The 22,306-nt window shown below is 39.6% G+C and overlaps 1 protein-coding gene across 2 annotated transcripts; it reads right to left on the bottom strand.

Moving 5' to 3' along the window:
• Positions 1–1,526: 1,526 nt before the first annotated feature.
• Positions 1,527–14,259, bottom strand: vegfab (vascular endothelial growth factor Ab). Of its 2 annotated transcripts, XM_034204359.1 has the most exons (8): positions 13,598–14,259; positions 11,726–11,768; positions 10,744–10,940; positions 9,950–10,026; positions 7,572–7,595; positions 5,713–5,787; positions 4,015–4,158; positions 1,527–3,128 (listed from the first exon to the last, which is right to left on the bottom strand). In XM_034204359.1, the coding sequence occupies exons 1-8, from the start codon at positions 13,841–13,843 to the stop codon at positions 3,107–3,109; spliced, it is 828 nt and encodes a 275-aa protein (XP_034060250.1). In that variant the 5' UTR covers positions 13,844–14,259; the 3' UTR covers positions 1,527–3,106. The 2 variants fall into 2 exon arrangements, with proteins under 2 accessions (XP_034060250.1, XP_034060251.1); XM_034204360.1 differs by lacking the exon at positions 5,713–5,787.
• Between the last annotated feature and the right edge of the window lie 8,047 nt (positions 14,260–22,306).

The following is a 22,306-nucleotide window of genomic DNA, read 5'->3' on the forward strand; positions in this document are numbered from 1 at the left end:
ATGTAAAAGGAGAATGTATGTATGTAAGAATGAAAATATATGTATGTAAAAGGAGAATGTATGTATGTAAGAGTGAAAATGTATGTATGTAAAAGGAGAATGTATGTATGTAAGAGTGAAAATATATGTATGTAAAAGGAGAATGTATGTGCGTGAGAGGACCAGTATGAATTACGGCCTGTACGGCCCCTCATACATGTCCACACCATTGTCAAACTGATTTTAAAATTAAAACAGTTCAGTTTACAGACTAGACAGGCTGCTAGCTTACTTTTGGAGTTCCGGGTAAATCATAGATCAGACGGTTTATGACATTCTTTGGGGTGTTTCGCCCAGTAAAGGGGGCCCCACAATTTCTAGGGATTATATGGTGTGCTTTATATTTAGGTATGCACATAAAGAGCCTGAGTCAGGGAGAGCACAGCAGAGCAGAGCATTAGCGTCATGCAGGAGCTAATCCAATGGCAAGTAGCAAGCAATGGGGATAAGAAGGAGCGAGTTTCAAAACAAACATGGCCCAAGAACTAAAAAACCTCCACTTAATCTACATTCATAGGTATTAGATTTGGTCCAGGGGCCTGGAGCTCAGCTACTGCTGCAGTGTCACTGAACAAGTCAATAATCCCATTATGTACCAGCTATAACGGCTCTTAAGCAAACCTAGTGAGGTTTCAGGCCATGCAGCCCATGTACCAAAGTTAGAAACATGTTCGAGGTATTCTTTATGATTTCTTAAAAAGGATCTTGGATTTATGGAAAAGTTACCAATAGAGTATAAGCCATATGCTGCAGTCTAACCAGAATTTTCCATTCACTCCAAAAGGGGAAGCTGCCGTTTTTGCAAGTAGACGTTGGCCTTGCACAGAAGTAATTTATCTGACAGTTACCTTTGTTGTCATCCAAAACTTGTTTCAACCATTTTCTTCATAAGTTTGTTAGGTTGTGAGGTATACATTAAAATCACCCTTTTCATTTCACAATGTCATCTATTAGAAATGTGCTTTTGCATGTATTTTCACGCCGTAACTTGAGTCTATTGATATTTTACGTTAACAAAAGCATAACTGTTCAAACATTTGGTTTCAATCCAATGATTCAGTAAAAAAGATTAGTTAAAGTTGGTTTTCATTAATCCTTTTTCAATTAACTATTGAAACGAACCAAATCCAACTCAAAACGATATTTCTAACTACTTCTGTTGTCGCTATTCTACTGGATAGTTACCTTTTTCCTTTCCTGGATTATGTTGATGTTAGTGATAACATCAGTTCCCAGAGGACATTTCCCTGAATGCAAATGGTTGTCTATGGTTAGATTTAACAGGTGACATTACAGCACACTGCTTCATAGTGCCATTTTATTCATAAGGCTGGATTTCTGTCTGTCATTAAAAGCGTGCAGGAATGTCTTATTGTCAGTTCTATTGTCTTCCTCATTAGATCTGCGAGTATCAGCTTGCCGCACAAAAACATGGAAAACTCTTGATGCTATTAAACATCTTGAAAACAGAGCATTCACAACACAGCAACCTTTTGCTTATTTTATATAAAAACAATATAATTTGAAAATAAATATGCTTTACTGTTTTACATAGACACAGAAAACATGTTAATAGTAATGGAGAGACAAAGAGAACTAATAAGGGCTCTAGGACTGATGGCAGAAATGATGCAGATTGTTATCCAAATTTCAAACGGTGGTGGTGGTGTAGTGTATGATGAGCTGCTAGCAGTAGTTTATTTGTTTTTGCATCTTGCAGGACGGACAAAACACAAGTCCGCTACTTACTTAAATACCTTAATACAACTTACTTACACACAGATGTGCCCATTGACAAATGCACATTAACACACATACACACACACGTACACACAGATACACACATGTTGAAATCCTACACAGCACCCACACCCTTAGATAAGAGGGCTTGAAAAATCCAGAGATGTCATCAGTACACCAGTACAAATGATATATTTAGGGAATGTTAACAAATCAGTTCGATTTTTTTGTGTTTTTTTGTAGAAAAGCACAGAGAGTCCATGCTGAGAGAAGCCATCAGTGACCTTACACATAGGGGGAAATATGACAGCCATAGGTACATAACACTGCATATATAAATAGACCAAATTAAATATGGGTAGAAGACTGAATACTGAAACATACTCTATAACATTATAAATTATCTAAAATGGACTATGGCATAAGGAGATAGTAAGTATGTACAGGTTCAGAGAAGAGATATATAATCAAAGGTTTCCGTATTGAACAACTAACAAAACTACCTTGACAACCCCTCCTGAAACAAGGACACAAAAAAATAATTTAAAAAGCACTCGAAAAGATTTCTCAGTAAATTGTGTGAGGCACAGTTTTTCAAATGGAATCAAACTACAGTATAGGATATTTTCAGTGGTTTTCATGTAGGACATAGCAAAACATTAGATGCTATATTGATAACCGGTATCCCTTTACTCGTAAATGGCACTCCAGAGTTTCTTCTCCTGCAAGCTGATCACAATGGTGACATTGTGTCTGTCCTGCATTGTTCAACAGTCCTGGTTTGTCCTGCTGTTTTTCACTCCAAAAGCAAAAGTAGATATTGTCCGATGAAATCCATCCATTATTCTTAGAGAGTGCGCTCCCATGTCCTCTTCAGCTTCACCTTTTAGCAGTTAAATATATCTTAGATTGAGAGGTTTTGCAATTTTATGATTGACACACAACCACAGTAGAGACTCATATCCAGTGAAGTAATTGCATACAATTAATTGACAACAAGACTACACCTGCATAGCAAGCCTGTTAGAAATGCAAAACCACATGGCGGCTATTTGCTTTTTGTAAAATGATTGGTTTAGTATTTATTTTTTCTGTAGCAGCATAACAATTCTCTACTTTTTTTTACTTTTATCATGGTCTATATACACACAAAGATAAACAGTGGGAGGGAACTTCAGTTCAGACTTTCTGTATTGTTCTCTCTGTCTGTCCAAGGGGAATGCTTTCCACAGAAAAGAAGAGCTTACGGTTCAAAGGTCAAAGTGCTGTGCTGTGAAATATCTCTAGAATATTCCTTCATCTTGTACATCTGGTGCTGCCGCCTCTCTCATCTCCGAGGCTTGTCACATCTAAACAAGAAGGAAAACATATACAGTTATTCGAACAAGAAAAAAAAAAACAGGCTGTAGATGGGAGTGTTCTTCGGTCGTTTTCTCAATATACATAAACTATTTATTCGTATATCTACCAAAGTCACAATGCTAGCTGCCATAATATTCTGCTTGATTGTGTACCTTGGTCACCTACTGTATCCCTGCAATTACTTTGTAGGCCTCTTGGGGGGCAGAAGAAATAATCTTTAAACACAACATTGATATATTATCAACTTTCAATGTAGATATTATAATGTAATTATTTACACAGCAACATTACTATTGATTTGGGTTCATTTTTGAGTCCATTTGATAAATGTTTTCTAAATGCTCCACTGTAAGCTAGTCGCTCACTTAGAAGTCCATTAAGTGCTTGGCAAGTAGAGTACAGAGGGTTTAACAGAAGGTTAATGACACTAATGAGTGCCTTATGAGTCAACCACAACTGTAAATGTTATGGGCTGTAAAACCAGAAACTATTTATGAAATGATCCTATAGGGCTTCGTAGAGCTATTAGTAACCGTTAAGTTGGAAGTCAAGTTTATATTCTCTTTGGGATCATCACTATGAGCGACCTCAAGTGTTTATTAGAACCAAATTAAAGGTCACCTATTATGCAAAATGTCTTTTATACATAAACATGTGTCCCCTCTGTGTAAAGAGATTCTGATAGTTCCAGGAAAAAAGATTCGCTCAACGTGACCGTCTTTTTCCGAGCATGTACTGTAGGGTGTAGGTAAATGAAAAAGGCCCTTCCTAGAATCAGTGTTTGTTTTTTCCTTCAACATGGCCAACTCTGTGAAAGATGACCCTCTCCCCCTGAACCCTACACACTGGTCATGAAACCAACACAGCACTTACTTGCAGGTCCTCTCGTTGAGCTCTAGCTGGCGTTCTTTACAGTATTCGTCTGTATGTTTGCAGGAGCATCGGCAGGTAGTGGGATCCTGCACGAACAAACGCTTTCTCCTCTCTGAGCAGTGCTCACAACATGGCTCACAAAGACTGGACGGGAAGAGACATACAGAGATGGGAAGAAAGAGGGAGAGAGATTATTATCACAGGGTATGATTACCACCCATAAGAAAGGTCGCCCTTAGGTCAGCCGGGTTATACGCTCCAGCTTGCTCTTCTAAGCCAAGCTGACAAGTTGTACTACATGTGACAGTTGGGTTGTATTGCACACAGGTTCCCACAGAGCAGGCAAATACTCAAGCAGTAAAATGACCCTCCCTCACGCACCCTAAACCCTCCCGTGTTGATTGGACCGCTCATAAATCCCATGAATGTGATAGACATGCATTGAACAAAACTGGTTCATGCAACACGAAACGACACTTATTGGCTTTGAACTGCGGGTCGATGATCTTGCTCTCACTCTCACAAAAGGTAAACTCTTGATAAAGAAGACTCAAGGGTCTGCTTGGGGCTCCATTAAGAAATATATCATTTTATTGAGTGAAAAGTACAGACTATGTACAGAGACATTAGATTCAGAACAGATGAAGGCTCAGAAACTCCAATTACATCTCAAAATACAATTTTTCACAAATAAAAGGTACTCTTTCACAGTATGAGCATGAAGAACAAATTAGATCATCTTTATATTATTGTTGTATATTATATGGGTGTGTTTGTATAGTTTCAGAGACAAAAGTAGACAAACCAAGATACAAAACAGTGCTTGTCAAACAATTTGCTTGTTTACATATCCTCCTAGCAAAAACAGAAAAGCAAAAAAAGGCAATAGATAGCCATCACTCATATCTTAACATTACATAAAAAGGACCAGCATTATGCACAGGACGGCAAAACCTGTTTGTAAAGATGAAAAGAACAAAGAGTGAAAAGGAGACAGGTTCGAGACACAGCAAAGCCGCACAGACTCAACACCGAACACAAGACCGTGATTACAATCCTGGCGATCCCAGCTTAGATACCAGAACAGTACAAACTGGTCTGAAAAGCTATGATGGTGGAGCTGTGATCTTGTTTCAGTAGAGAGTTCATGTTACAGCCAGCGGCCGATCTGTTTATTCCACCCTCTTTAAACGTGTCCATTATCAATCAGAAAACTGGCTATCTGGCAAGATGTTAGGAATTACTCAACCTTCTATCCTTTTCACTGATACGCCGCTGTATCTCATCCCAACCATCGCCACACTCTCACCCAAAGATATTCTTTCAAACGAGAGCTGGTAAGGTTGGGAGGAGATTACATAGGTATTTTGACGAATGGAGATGGGTTATGCTTCATTACTTGTGGTGTAGGATATGGCAAGTCTGCTGTACTTCCTTGGTTATCTGTGTTATGTAAAGTTTTGCTAAAGCTACGTTAGCAAAACAGGTTAGCAATCAGGGCAGTTTAGACACTGATACTCTGAGGGTGTAGAACATGACTGATGAGACAAAGTTAGGACATTACACAGAAGCAACATGCTAATTGGTGTGGCTATTGGTGCAAATTAAATGGGGCAAATGAGCTCCTCCCAAATGAGCTTAACTATGAGAAGTGCAACACTCAGGTGCAGGTAGGTGGAGAAGGCAGAGCTGACGTACGCATCGTGAATTGTTTTGTCGCGGTTTTTCTTTCGTTTTCTCTTTTGGCCTTTACCCTTCCCTTTCCGGGGTTTTCTGGAAGAGAAAGAGGAAAACAACGCAGAGAGATGGCTGAGAGACAGAAGGGAGAGGGACTGATGTGTCCAGAAAAGGCCTACAGTGATAATTGCATTAAATCAAATATCCAAACAATCAAAATAGTATAGTTTGATAGTTATGTTAATGTGGGTGGTTTCTACGCTTCCTGTTGTTTATGAATATGATGGATATCAACTGTTCCATCTTGGGTTAAATGTTTTTGTTATTTTTAGCAAAAGGCTACAATGGGTTTAAGCGATTACCAGTTTGAGAAGGTCTGGCTTAGTTGGCTTTACGGACATTTCCCAAATGGATTAAGGACAATGAACTTGGAAACCTCTATCTGGGTCAACTCTTTATGGCTGTTTCTACTTTTTTCCGACTACAGCACAATGAAAACCAGCTTGTTAAACACACCTGGACTTTCACAGGTGCAAGCTGGATATATATTTGTTTTCTCATAGATAAAAGTTTATATCTAAAATTGCCACAGACTGGTCTTCTTCTTCTGGAACACATCATTAACTGCTGGACACGTCATTAAAGTACTTGGCTCAGTCTGAGGAAGTCTTAGATGTTCATGTTTGCGGGCAAATAGAACCGGCTGCTTGATATATGGTAGAAATGAATAATGATTACGTCAGCATAGTAAAATGTTCACAATGCTAACATGTTAATGTTTAGCAGGTAAGATATTACCATCTTAGATCAGCATGTTAGCAACTAACATATGCTTATTAGTATTAAACACATTGCAGCTGAGGCTGATGGAAATGTCGTTAGTTTTCTGGTATTTAGTCAAAACCTAAAAGATTTGACTTAATGATTGAGCTTTATGAGAGGTTAGGACACTCAGTCCAATGATGCTATTCAGGCACAGCTGGAACTGGATGACTACTATGGTGCGTTGAATAGGCGTGCACAAGATAATGCTGTATACGTATGTAGGATTTTCCCCTTTAAATTGTTCACCATCAACGATGACAGTTTACAAGTTTCATAACCTCAGCAGGATGTCTTCCCTAAAAAACCTCCAGAGACCTGTCACTGCTGTTAACATTATGACTAAACAAGAATCGGAAGCATCGGAAACGGAAGTTGAATGACCCTAAGACCTTTGTAGACGCACGCCTCTGAAGCCGGACTTGTAAACAGTTAAGACAAGGTTAAAGAGGAGGTCTCAAAACTAGCCCTTATCTATATGACATACAACTGACATCAAACCCAAATCTCCAACCAATAACCGCCCTGCAACCGAAAGATATTAACGACTTTTTGCAGAAGGACGATTGAAGACTTTTAGTGGCACTTTGCACAAGTTTAACTGGTCTTCAAAAACACTGTTATCTATATCAGAGCAACCAGTAACAGGAGTTTAGTGGGATGTAAACAGTTAAGAAGAGAAGAGGAATGTGAAGATGAGATAGAAAAGGGAGAAAGGTGTAAAGGACAGTCATAGAGAGGACAATAACCCCATCAAGTGTCACTCATTTACCTGAATAGATTGGGCTGGTATTCCCCGTGTTTAACACCTAAAGGCTACATGCTAATCTCAGCATGATGTAGTTTTATTAAATAATATTGTTGAGATGTGTTTTGGAGCGTCTCTATGAGAGAGAGCACATGGCATAATGTCAGTAAGGCTTTAGGCAGTGAGCTTCAGACAAACAAGAGAGAGAGTTTGTTTGCAGAGCAAAACCGGAATAAGATCAAATCTCTAGTTCCCATTGTTTCCCCCGGAAAAAACAACAATCTCCTTGTAGAAAAAAGGCTGTACTCACTTTTCTTTCACTTCTATCTTTGACCTGAAAGGTAGGAACAAAACAACACGACATTAGATCACAGCAGGCCGTTGTTTACCAGTAAACAAATACTTATCAAGATAATCAGAGACCAGAGTTTCATTATCAGCATGGTTGGGCATGCATCCATTTGATCAAATCATGTTATATCATCATCCTTTACCAGAAACTGTGATAAAGCTGGCTTTTACTTTTGGTCACTCAGTAAATGAAGGCAACATGTTGAGGAATAATGCAGTGTGCAAACTCAAAGACTGTCAAACAAAGGGGTGTGTTCACTGATGAACTCACACATACAAGCAGGACTACAATAGCTGGCAGGTTTGTTTCACTCCTCGTCCATATGACGACACAAGCGATAACAGAATGTGGAGCAATAAGTGTGCAGTTGCACTCTGGAGACCACAGTTACCAAGAAGAAGTGTTGGGAAACAGTGTTTCGTCCAAAAAGGTTTCTACTTGAAATGAACCGTGCAAATGCTCTGAAAGTAAATGAAGCATAAGGGTGGATATGTACGACATCTAGGAATGACTTAAAGCTGTTGGCTGATATTATGTATGCAGCTGTCAAACGCCCTCACTGAATCTGTAAAGGTGTATGCAGAGAAAATAAGCATTTTTGTATGTAAGTTAAAGGAGCAATACAAAAAAAGTCAAATATATACAAAATGAAACTTGTGGTATTGTACTTTACACCACTGTTTATAAGTCATGTAACATTTGTTTTTCTAAATGTAATCTTGGCAATTAATTGGTGATCTGTAAATAGCAATTAATGCCTGTTTAACTAGCTCTAATCATTACATTACAGTAAATCAAACACCAAATAGATTTATCACAGCTTATAAAATCTTATGATTGTGCCCTTAAAGTTTATAGCTACATCTGAATGGAGTAACATTAAGTTATTGTATCATCACAGACAGCAGTAGGGGTGACATTACTTTATAGCTCTGCAAACAGACTGCTCCTGCCTTACTGAAAAACACAGACATGTTTTAGATTTGTTTCTTCAGAAAAAGAGAGAGCTTGGTCCTCGGCCAGTAGCCCTCCCTTATTGTTTGGTTTTCAAGATTTATCTTAAACGTGGGAGGATTATTCATGTCCCCCACTCTGTGTTGCTGTGTCAAAGTTCACTCATTAATGGCTCGCAACAAAAATATGTCACCATAATGATCTGATTTTGACAAAGTATCAGGAAGTGATGAATCTCACCTATGGCTATCGACAGAGGCCCAAGACAAGAGCAAGGAATGTGACATATGTGTTGACCATTGACCTGGATAGTGACACGAAGATTATGAGGATGAAATATATCAACATTTCTTTGTTTCACTTTAAGTAAGCATCTAATTATGTTATGCCAGTCGAACTTAAACCCCATGAAGATGTTACCAATACATAGACCGTTCCACTTTTAGTTAGTACTTATCTCCAAGATTATATAAACTGCCCATCTAAACAAAAGAATGAATAAGAAGTTCATCCATAAAAGGCATACATCATTCTACCTTAAGTCTTACCAGTCACCTTTGTTTGACTGGAGGCTACAGAAAAGACACAAGGAGTACTTATCTCAAAAATCAATGACAGCTGTCATAGCTACGTTTTTTCCAAGCATACCTCTACATGCCAGAGAACTGTACTCCCAGAAATGTATCTCCTTGAGTTGAGCAATGTGATGGAATGAAGATAAACTCAAACAGAAAGATGTGGTGCTATGATGCGGTCCGACTTGCTCTGTAGTCATTGAGTCCATTCTGGGTCTTGAGACCGCTTCTTTGGAATTCTTGCACTTGTCTTGGACTTGTTCCTTTTTGGACTTTGTTTTGGTGTCAGGTTTAAAGCGGAACAAAACATTATGGAGTATTATGTGCCAGTAATCTACCTTTAACTTTGCCATTTAAACCTGGGTTAGAAGAAGTTTTGTATTTTTCATGATTTACTGAATTAGCTTTTGTCCAAACTCTGTATGCAGGAGATCAGAGAACTAGCTTTGGAAAGACACTATTGCCTATAAGGACTCCATTTCTTTCTGGACTCAGTCTTGACTTGGTCTCAACTGCCTTTGGAGTTGGTCTTGACTCAACCGGCTTGGTCTTAGACTTGACTTGGACTTGTGTAAGTTTGTTATGACGACTGCCTTGCTCAGGTGTTTTTAAGACCAGTGAAGTAAAAGAAGCAGAGATAAGATATGAATCCACCTGACAGGCATTTGCTCGATGTGTCAGAGGCAAACAGAAGACAATAACGTCACATGACGTGTTTGGTTGACCTCTGCTCTGCCACACAAATGTGCAGCTGTAAGTCTTTCCTTCACATTGTGTGAGTTTCTGTGTGTGTTCAGGGTTTCTTACCTACACTCACATGCGCTGTGTTCTGTGAAACTCATGAAAATATCATTTTGTTGCCTTTGTGGTTTTATTCTTTTTATCTGTAAAAGAAAAAAGAAGAAAGAGAAGTCAGATATGAATGAAATATACAACAATTCGACAGTTATCCTAAACTACTTGTTATTGTTAGCAAAATGTCACACAAAGTGTCAGGTGTTCACATATAAACCTAAGAGAAAAATGATCTACATGTATTAAGTTAAAGGTTTACTATCATAAATGCTCAAGCTGATCTGAAGACATGGGGGGACTGTTAAGTTCCTCACAGTCCAAGGAAGAACCATGTTCCTAAAACATTTCCACATTGTTTTGAATGGTTCACGGTTTGACTAACGGCCATTTAATAACATCATCATGTCTTGTTCTGCAGTTGTTAACTTGCACCTGACTCAGATTAGCTCTACAAACTGTTCATCTCAATGTTCCTGCATTCTCTTTGCTGGTTTTCCAGAACATTCTGGTTAAAATGTGCAATCTTTAGTTTGGAAACTTGGAGTTTAGAGACACTGTAAACAAGAGACGCAAGTTCAAAGAAGATATTCACTATTTAAAAAATAATAATGTTACACTTGATCAGTCTTTGAGCAAAATGCAAGGGCTCTTAGGGTTATGGGCTGACATTTTAGGTATCAATGTGACCATACTTGAGAAACAAGGCTTTAAAAAGGCAAAAATGACCCTCCGTCACTCCCACCACTGTGAACCCTAATGCACAAAACACTCAAAGTAATGTTGTCGTAATAAACAATTATGCTGACCTCCATTGTGACGTTATAGCTGGACGTTGGCATACACTGCATCATCTCGTCGTTGCAGCAGCCGGCGCAGCGCGTCAACACCACACACGACGGGATGAAGATGTGCTCCACCTCCTCCGGATACTCCTGCATAATCTCCACCAGCAGCTCTCGAGGCTTACACAAACTCTTGTTGTACACCTCCATTAAAGGGATCACTGGGGAGACAGAGTACGAGGGTTATAAAATGGCAGGGAGCTTCAGTATAAACCACTGACTCTTGAATACTACAGAGCTGTAACAATAACACTACTAAAAGGAGCATGAATTAAAACAGCTGGCACGCTAAAGGAAGTCACTTGGACGGAGAAAACGTTCTCTTGTTCCATTGAACTTTTTCAAAACACACATTTATGCAATTTCGACTAAATCTATTTATCTATTAGGACCCTGCATAAGGACACTGCATCAGTGACTTAAGAGAGCCCGTTTTAAAAGAAAATAGTTTTTCCCCTTCAGTCTACTTTCAGTCTTTGCAGGAGATATGCTCTTGAGAAAGATATTAGCACACAGTCAGACAACACCTCCAAAATATCACCCAGAGCCTAAAACAATATCATGAAGTTTAGCTTCAGATTCTCCAAATGATGTTGGGCAATACTGGAATTGTGCAAAAATGAAATTGTGGGCCAAGAGGGAGAAATTCCTTTCTAAAAAGAGTCACCATAATATTTCCTCAGCTTAACCTCAAACGTGGAAGAATGCTGTATGAAAAACGTCCAAGAGTTGAAATGTCAGGGTGAAACTGCTCTCAATAACTTAAGGGGGGGAGTATGAGTGGATACATCTTTAAAGTGAAACTAAGCAGTTGTCCACCAGGAGGCGAAATGTGCCTTTTTAATTTCAAGGTGAACCTCAAACCAGCCCTTTTTTTATTTGGCTGTGTTCCAGCCAGGGAGCCCAGAGCAGCCTGTATTCCCACGGTGCCCTGTGGGACACCTACCGGCATGTGGACCTCTTTCTGGTTCCTTCGGTATGTGGGCGCTCTGCAAAGAAGGGGGGGAAAGGCACGTTGTTAGTTACAGTATATTGTGCAAGAGCTCAGAAAAATGCCACCCATGCCCTTTACTTATCCAAAGTCAGCCAAAAAAATGAATGTAATTCTGTTGACTCTTACCAGACAATGAGGAAGTACACAATACAGGAGCAATACAAGGTGATTGTTTATACTGGTTTTTTTAACTCGGATCCCCTATCACATCTGGCAATATATTCCTATGTTATTATTATTCTGCTTGTATGATAATTGTCATATAATCTCTCTGTGTGTGGTGTCTAAGGCCTTGTATGGCCAACTATTTTACCAGAGGTACAACGTGCCAAACAAGCTTCCTCAAAATTCTACTACATCTGCTGCGTGAAACAACTTCATAAACTGTTAAATTACTTTCTGTTGTCTTTTGTTTAAGTTATCAGACCTTTTAATGTGTGCCTCGGACGCCTCTTGGCAACTCGGATTAATAACTCGTCATTAAAAACGGTAAGAATTGTATCCTGCTACTTTCCCTCACAGGGGGTACATGTCACCACACCAGTCGGACCACAAAAGGTTTTGGCAACTTTCCAACTGCGCGCGCCCTTACGCACAACTTTTCTCTCGCTTTTACGCACGCGCACAACCGCGCTCCTTGTACTCTCCCTCTCTTTCCCTCTCGCATACAGGCGCGGGCAACTATCGCAACACCACGTCAGTATTGCATGAGACCCAGTCCTGTAGCACCAATTCAGGCATTCCTTAATGAAACGTTTAAAAAGCGTCTCGGCTTAGTGGGTGCCGCAGTCTGCACCCCCTTCTGGTGGCCTGAGAGGATTTAACATTGTGGGCTGAGAGACCCAAGCCATACAACACACTATATACGTTATTATCAATTGAAGGGTGTCAAGCTGCGAACACCGGCCCCTAACCCGATAGGCCGACTGGGAATGAGCAGTTGAGACAGCATCCTGATACCATTCAGCGTTGAGTGGGCGGTGGGGGTTTAGCTGTCATCAAATCAGCCAGTTAGATAAATAAACACTTTGCTGGACTCTGGAGGGGGAATAGTTCATTAACTTGGAAGTGAGATGCTTGAGAAAGTACTACATTACAATCTAAAACATCATTGGTTTCTTAGGTGGCAAAAGAATCCCCCAAAGTCCAATCATATTGCTGAAAAAAAGGCAGCCTCCTATTGCAGAGCTGTTCTTTTTTTTTCACCGGGAAACCTTTGCTCAATGCCTCAGTGAACACACTGAACTTGATTAATGATTATATGGAAAAACGATTTACAGTGCGCACTTGCGTCAACCGGATTAATCCGTGAAGTAATGTCTGTTTTGTCCTAGAACTAAGTGATAGCCTTAATGGCAGTATGGAAAGTAGGATGTGATCTTATTAGAGAGGGGGGAACCGTGAGAGTAGCCTCAGTGCCAGGAGTGAACCTGCAAATGTCCTAATTCAGAATGGAGCCACTGCGCCTTTAAAGCGTAATAATATCTCCACGGTGGTTTTACAGCAGGCCTGCAATCACACCGCGTCAAACTTCACAACATTATTAAAAAATCATCACATATGCCGCATTTGAAAAGAAACTCACCCCCACCAGTGTGTGGGTAAGGTGTATACAGTGTTGGCTTTGCGTAATGGCTGTTTAAATCTCCCCAAAGCCACTAAACAGTTCGATTTGTTTAAACACGAGCGATGACCTAGCCAGAGGAAAGGCAAGGACGAGCTACACATTAATGACCAATGGCTACATGACGCAAATAGAGGTCGGTTGGTGTGTTTCTTTCTTTCTTTCTTTTTGGTCCAGTTTGCTCTCTGAGACACACTCACCTTGACAGCTGACAGCGTCAAAAATAATAGAGTCAAACTGTCAATAAAGTTCATCGTGTTTGAAATCCAATCCAAAGGCAGGCGACGTTTAAAATCCAAGAGGCCAATGTGGCGATTTGTCCTCAAGCATGAAGTTTGCAATAATAACAACAACAACAACAAAACAAGTGGACCGGCTAGAACTTCTCTAAATAAGGGGCAGGGGGTTGTAATGGCAAATCCATGTTGGTCCCGGGGTCGGAGCATACAATCCTTTGCGCATAACTTCTTCAATCTCAACTGTTGCCAATGATTTTCAAGATATCCAGAAACACGAGAATCCTAGACGCAAAACGTCTCACATTGTTCCGCAGCAGACCTTTATCTTCTTGCAAAGGAATAGCAATCCACATTACAAAAATAATCCCATGCTCGATTCTCCAGTCGTCTCCAAGTATCTGTACATTGGAAACTTGTAAGCGCAAGTCCTATGTGCAACTTGAACCCATGGACCAGCTGGATGGCGTTCAAGGGAAAAAGAAAACCGCGCGGAGGGGGACTGGTCACACAAAACTTTGTCTATTTGCTATGGGTTTTTGTATTCCTCTGTCACTGCGCACTAAGCAGGTCGGCTCTCTGCGTTAAGACAGACCGTGTCCACCTCTGTCTCGCTCTTTCCATACTGTGGATGTGTGTGTGTGGTTAGCACCCCCGGTCCGGGAACGTGGATTGGTGGATCATTAGAGCAGTAGAGGTGTGTCCTCTATGGGCCGATACACAGCACTGCTGCGCGCTCTTCTGAAGTCTTATTCAAAAGTTTCTCCTATTAAACATCTACTCACTCATGTGATCTCCAGAAATCTATTAAAAGCTGAGCTCAGAAGCTCCAGTCTATTTTTACTTGATTTCATTGGAAGGCATCATGATATTGTGATTGTGATGAAATGTCCCCCCGAATATATATTTCATCTCGTCATGTCGTGTAGGCTACAGGCTGAATATTTTTGCACAGCTTTGAAATGTCATCAGACATGCACAATCTTATCACATGGAACACTATACTTTTATTGTTACACTTTATAGTTCTATACAGACCACCTTGCTGTTGCAAGTTAGTATTCTTATTTCATATTTACGACCTCATTCATTTGAAATCAAAACACTTTATTTGTTCCCAGGGACAATTCATAGGCACTGAGAGTGGCACAGTAACAATATAACAACAAATACCACAGAAAAAGAGCAACAATAAAACAATTATTATGTTAAAATTACGGTTGAACACATGTTATGCCCACATAAACTATAGCCAGTATATGACCTTGGATATCCCCTTGTGCATTTTTGCAAACAAATCTATTTCCCTCGCGATGACTAATATAAAATGATACAAAAAAGGGTAAAATGTAATCTATATATTCTCTGGCTAAGAAAAGGTGAGACAGCTTTTAGTTTCCAGTTGCCCTGGTTTATGTCACATATTTTCCAGTCTTGTGGCTGCTCGTGGTTGTGCTCCAAATATGAAAGCCAACTTGCCAGTAATGGGAGAGCGTGTGTGCCGGGACACGTAGGTTATACGTCCCTGTGTGTGCGTGCGCTTCGCAACGTTGCAGTCCGCGAGCTACCGTCGCGCACACACTCGCGGAAAAAGCGAATGTGCGCGTCATGACGTATTTCCTTTCACTTTACTCAGGGAGATCGGGAGAAGACACCTGACCGGAGCTCTTCCTTTTTCTTCTTCTTTAAGCAACAGCTTAAACATGCGGCAAGTAGCCTAGAGAGGAAAGAGAGATACTGCTGATCGATAAAGCATGGGACTCTTTATCATTATTGTAACGCTGTTAATAAGAACGACAATGATGGAGATGATGCTATTAATAACCTATACACAGCCTGTGTCCAACATTGGGTGAATGAATGAAAATAAGTCCTCACTTTAGTAAAAGTGATATCAGCACTAAATGTATAAACATGTATCAACAACTAAATAAGTCACTATGCAGAATGGCCCATGTCAATGTTATATTCCTGTTATACGTTATTAGATCATATTAGTATTGAGGCATTAACACACAGTAGCTTACTTTATGGAGCTGGTTGACATGAAGATAATAAAGTTCAGTCTATTTGTCTTTTTTATAATTCAATCATGCATGTTGTATTTAAACTCTGAGAAGTAGTAACACTAATAAATAATTATAAAGTAAAAGTATCTAAAAAGGTATACAAACTTGGATATTGAATTACTTAAATATTAAGGGGGTATGTTATTGTGTTTTCTTCCCTCTGTTAGCACCTTGAATTGCCTTAAGTGTTGAAAGATGCTATATAAATAAACTTGCCTTGCCTCTGCTTGTTGTTGGTTAAAAGCCATGTACATTTAAATCCACTTTTTTGAGGCATAAACTGAAACAATAACATGAAGTGAAATGGGTTTAAAGACTAACCTTCTTAGTCGGATTTAGGTTAAAGTTTAACTAAAAAACAACCAACAAATAAACAGCACTTGATGTGTGTTTGAAATGTACAAGGGCATTGTCTAAAACAAATAGTTTAATCCATTTGACGTTCAATTTCTTTCTAGGACATCTCACTGATGCTCTTTGAGATGATATATCATAGTGATGCCCTCTGCTGGACTGACAGGCCACTGCAGCGGACTACAAATGTAGTTTCTATTCCAACTTACTGACAGATTGATAGACACCTAGGAAGTGGAAAGAGCTGATAAGTATGTAATGACATAAGTTGGCAGCTATGTGCCGGACGTATTAGGAGTGCTTGCTAGAACTCATACCCTACTGTGAGTACAAGATGGGGGAAAAAGAGAGACAATGAAACTTAAGAGCGGAGAGACTTGAGGCATGATGGAGCAAGAATGCAGAGAGTTAAAGGGAGTGATAAATAAAGAGAACATTTAGGAAGAGACGGATTCGGCTGTCAGGTAACCAGAGGAGTCCCTTGGCTCGGTACCCGTCCATAGTTTAATTGAAGAAAAACACATGGGTTCATTAACGGTGTCACCAAGCTCCCATTTCTGCTGACTCAAGAGTGTGTGTGCACTCCAGTGGGCAAGGTTACAGTGCAAGGGTGAGCGAGTGTATCCCAGATTGTGCTGACTACATACACATGCGTAAAAACACATTGACTTTAATGAAGGGGTCCTTTCTCAAAAGTACAATAAACAGCCTCCCCTGCGTCCCTCTGCGCATTGACGCTCAGTTTGTTGAACGTCATTATGGCACCAGGAAGTCAGGGTGATTCCTCTCCGTGCTGCAGGGACAACATCTGATGTTTAACTAAACAGAAACAGTCCTTGAGCCGCTACTTTTATCACAAATGTCGCATTTGCGGAGTCATTTCTAGCAGTAACCTCAGTGATAAATATATGGCGTGACTGCTTCACAATAAAAAACAACCCTGACTATGATTGGATAGCATTAGCAATAATGTAATACAGATCTGATTTGCATTAGGAGGGTTAACATTAAACATTAGGGCTGATATCAGCAAGACACAATATACATCTGGACTAGATGCTGGTTTATTTCCTTTGTATCACTTCTACAAAGGAGGGTAATATGAATCTAGCACTGTAAGGTTGGACTCTAGAAAAAATAAATACTACACAAACAGGATCAAAAGTGTTGAAGTGACAATATTGCAAATGAACAATATGTGTCATTCTACCTGCATTTACTTTTGCTGCTTGGGTACATTTTTTTAATAAACACACTATACTTAAACTATTACTGAATTCAGCAATTTTGCTTGTATTTGTAAAACATTAGTCCCTTCTCCCTGCCTTCTAGTCAGAGCGGAGTATGACACCTGACTAATCCCTGTGTAATTATATCTGTTGTAATTTATTGTCTTTTATTGTGATTGTAGTAATGTGTTTTTATTACATGTACAGCACTTTGGCTCGACCAAAAATCACTTTTAAATGTGCTTTATAAATAAAAATTGATTTGATTAGTGCTGGTTTACATGCATGCATTGATTTCCCTTTGCAATCCCTTGTGCATGGTAGCAATTTAAATGCTGATGTGTAACAAAAAAAAGACCCATCCACCAACACTTAAAGGCCCTAAAAGTACTATAACTTGAACTATATTAGTTTCTTTTTGCTCGTGTACCCCGAAAAACTTTTATTTGAAAAATATGTAGACAATAACAATTTACTTTTACAATGTTCAAATGTCCCAAATATTCTTATCCCATTTCTATCAAATAAATGCAATCATGAAGCTCTCAGTGATCACATTTTGAATGTCATACTGTCAGATGTACAGTAGTTGATTTGCTTTGCTTTAATGTTTCCTAAACCCTGCACAAACAGTATGTATGCGAAAATCTGAGGATCAAAGTCACGTTGTTTAAATAAGTAACCAGCATTCCATTACAGAAAGTCTAATGGCGGACTGCCACACTCTTTTATCACCTGGAGCCAAATGACACATTCTTCCTCTCTGTTCTCTCCTCCTTTCCGCCTTGGACACTCCCTTTATGAAGAAGTGAGTCTTTGCTTCTTGGCGCGCGTTCGTGAGAAGCGTACGCTGCTACCTATTCTGTGGAAGGGAGTCATTTGCATAGCAAGGTGCCTCTGACCAGGTTATCAGTGTCAACCTCTTCACCAATCTTATATAAATGATCCTGGAATTAACCTTCAACTGCCTGCCATGATAATGTGTTCCGATAACATTCACTATTTAGCACCATGTGATTAAACTCCATAAGTGTGTGCACATATACACATGCAACATTAATGAGGCCTATGTGTCAGGCAGGCCCATTATGTGCGTGCAGATTTGTGTGTCTCAGTTTTAAAATAAATAGAATAATCGTACAACTTTCTGGAATAGAGATGTGTCTAATTAAATTATAACGGGAAACAGAGACTCATTCTGTCTTATCAATTCCCAGCAATAAAGCAACTCTTACATTTACCAAATGTCATTCTTATCCTCACAGAAAATGACAGCCATTTGGACTCAATGTGCCGCAGATGACTTTACTCACTGTTGATAGTAGAAGTATTAATCATCAGCCAATCAGTGTTTGCGACCGTTGACCCTACCCAGCTGTGAGGAGCGTGCCGCAGAGAGGCAGCACACGTCCGTCCGACCTTGATTACCCTTCCCACCTCCTCTTACACCGCGCTCTCTTATTAAGATGAGTAGATACAGTAAGTGGAAGCTTTTAGATAAAGTAGGAGCTAAAGTTCGAGTACTTTACCAAATAAGAAAGATGGCTTTTTGAACGGAACAGTGTATTCCACCCCCTCATTACTTTTCTTCCTCTTTCCTCTTCAGTTTATCTCTATCGGTCAGTTCCAGTAAGTTAGATGGTTTTTGTGTACTCTCAGCCGAGCAGTTCAAAGAGTTCATACGCCTATTTGGTCAGAATAATGAAAGGAAAGAGCTGGAGAGAGAGAGGAGAATGCATTGTACTTTAACCCAACCAAAGGCTAGTCCTGTCAACATTGATCATATTCCAATATGTTGGGACTGGCCCCTTAGGACCACATGTTCAAAAAAGACCCAAAGCAGAAAAATGCAAATTAGGGAGTTATAAAAGATCAGCACTGCATGGGTTCAGGTCAGTATTCATGAGAGGAAAGGCATCTGTAACGGCTTACTTTAAATGCTATATATTTGATATAAATTGGCTCCGTGAATCCATGTTTCCCTAATTTTAGATGGAACATATAGCATATTTAAAAATATGTTGGGGGTTTAAACCAAACCAATGAGCTGAAAGATTCTAAAACACTTCTAAAAAAAGCTCAGGTAAACTGTAAAATTGAGCACACATTCTCAGTGAGTTTGCCTGATATCAGACTTGGTTGTGAACTAAACTGTAACACTCCGTTTATATCTTCAGTCTGATATTGCCTCCAAAAATTGTATTAAATGTTGACCCTTATGCGAAGCCATTCCAACATGTTTTTGCCGTGGTTTTAGGAATAAAGTTGCTTTTAGTCCATTTGAATCCGTCCACTCCATCAAGTTATATGATATGATATGAGGCCACTAGTGGAAATTATTGAAGTAAAATCAAAGTCGGGTGATAATGCCTTCTATAGTAATGCTTCAATCCCACTCTGTGTTTCTAATTGGCGAGCGGTTCGTCCCCCCACTGCACTCAGTGGTTTGATAACTTTTTCAATCGAGAAACTGCTATTTTATATGCCCATCAAATAAGTCCAAACAATGAAGTGAGCAGATCGAAAGGTCTGGACCCCGGCCAGTCTTTCACATTATATGTAGTCATTTTTTCCAGTGTTGATATTCTGTTAATGGGATTTACAGTGGCTTTAAGGTTGGGGAGAGATTGTTAAAGAATACAAAAAAACCTCATTGTGACTGTTGGAATGAGTCAGAGACACAAACCCGGTGATCTGTTAGCTGAAATAAGACAGGCTGTTGTCATTGTTTAACATATCTTCAAAGCGCATCCCAGAGTTTGTCTCTCGCTGTCTAAATAGTACCCAGAGAAGTAAAATTCCTCACTCAGAATACAAAGTAAAGTCTTATCCACAGTTAAATGTCAAGCCGTTTAATGAATGGTGTAAGCTGTCGAGGTTTAAGCGCTTTTATCTCTTGTGAGAACATCTCCCAGGTGTGTTTGGTAAACTCTGTTAAGAGTCCTTTTCCTTTTGCACACACTGCCTTCTTATCTGTGTGTGCCTTTCATTATGGGCCTGTCACAACTCTCCCATCTGAACCTGTTGATGACCACTCAGGAATCCCCACAAACGCAATTAAAAGCACAAACACAAGCCCTACTCCTCACAAACACTGACCCGTGACCTCAGGTTTTTACTTTAGGTTAATGGATTGCGAAGCTGAGACAAATGCCAGTGGAATTAACAACCTGAATACACCTGGACCACTTAAAAGCTCTACATTTAGCAGATAACAGACTACACCATGTCATTGGATACTTTCCACCAAAGAAATGGTCCCAATGAAAACTGTGCTACTGATTATCCAGATGAAATGGGACCATGTTGAAAAAAGATACTTAAGAGGTACTTTTGATTTGTTAGTCAGCGCCATGGCTCAGGAGAGGGCTGGTCTGTCAGTTCAACACGTTGGTCCAACAGCTACAAAACGGATTGCCTTGAAATTAGTGGACATTCTGGCCCTCAATCGTAATAATGATTTGAAATCCCCCCCATCATGACGTCTAATTTTAAAATTCTCATTACTTTTGTATAGGACCAATTACTTGCAAAACGAGTGACTTTCCTTTTAACTTCAGCTGTACTTTGTGCTTAGTGCTATTAAGGCAGTGCTAGCATGCTAACAGGCTAAACTAAGATGGGTAACATAGTGAACATCTTAAAGGTGGGGTAGGTAAGTTTGAGAAACCGGCTCGAGATACACTTTTTGTTATATTCCATGGAATGCTCTCAACATCCCGATAGCAATGAATATCTTAAGTGCTTTGACAAAAAATCCATTAAAAATGTCATCTGTGGAAGCCATAGTACTGTAAAAAGCACGACCAATCATTTTAGCCGGCCCGGCTAAAGTAACTGGATGGCCTACCTGCCTGTCAGCCTTCCATCTGTGCACAAACTTATCTCGTGCCCTCATTGGTCATGTGCGCGTTCGTGTGTGTTGGAGGAGGGGCTCTGTGAGGAAGTGGCAGATTTGTTCCGGCTGTGTATTTTCAAATTCTAGCGCACTCGAGCTGGTTTCTCCAAAATGACCTACCCCACCTTTAACCACTAAACATCAATTCAATGTATTTACAAATCTCATAGATGTATAATTCAAAATATCGTACTATCAGTTTTCCTTAACATGATTATCATGGTCAAAATAACTTAGAGTTAATTGTGATATCTACAGAATATACTGATATAATTAAATACCCCTTTCTAAAATCCCAAGCATAAATAAACAACTAAACAGTCAAATACCACAAGAGGTAAGAGTAGATTTAACTATTCACATCTCAGTTGAACAGGCCCTTTAACTATGTTTCTATTGACTTTATTTTTTTCTCAACAGAAAGTAAACCTACCTTTGCAAGTATGCTATAAATCACCATAGTTGCCCTTCATGTTGCCTCTTATGTAAGCGGGAGTTGACACAATGCGTGAGAATGAGTTTGGCTTTTTCCATGCATGGTTAGCTATGATCTGTGTCTAAAGAAATGTTCAGTTTTTATTGATTTTGTTACAATTTGTCTCAGCTTGTAATGAGACCTTTAATCCTGATTATGTATGACTCCTTGAACCACACAGAGAGTAGTGTAAGGCATGCCCACACCCTTCATATCCTGACCCATAAAATGCAACAGGGTCCAGAAATGCATCATAAACTTCTTGTGCATAAACTGGCCGTATATATTTTACAGTATAGTTGCCCCACCCAAATCACTTTTAAACACTTGTGTTGCTTGTTAACCAATTGTGGCATTAATGTGAGGTGTAAAGCTGTGTATATTGTTGAAACATGTTTATACTGGAGTCTGCTTTCATTTCAATGGGTGTGTGTGTGTGTGTTTGAGTTGGAATGCCGGATAATCAAAAGCATGGAAATTAACCCGCAAGGTAAAAAGAGGCAGGTAGAGTACAACACCACCCCCTCTCCTCCCCCTGGAGAAAAGCTATTCACCGCATTCCTGAGCACAAGAGTCTGAGATTAAATACACACACATTCAATATAAGGACACACACTTTCACATGCACATACAGATACTTAGATATAC

The sequence above is a fragment of the Gymnodraco acuticeps genome, unplaced genomic scaffold (genome assembly GCF_902827175.1).
Source record: "Gymnodraco acuticeps unplaced genomic scaffold, fGymAcu1.1, whole genome shotgun sequence".
Classification (NCBI taxonomy): Eukaryota; Metazoa; Chordata; class Actinopteri; order Perciformes; family Bathydraconidae; genus Gymnodraco; species Gymnodraco acuticeps.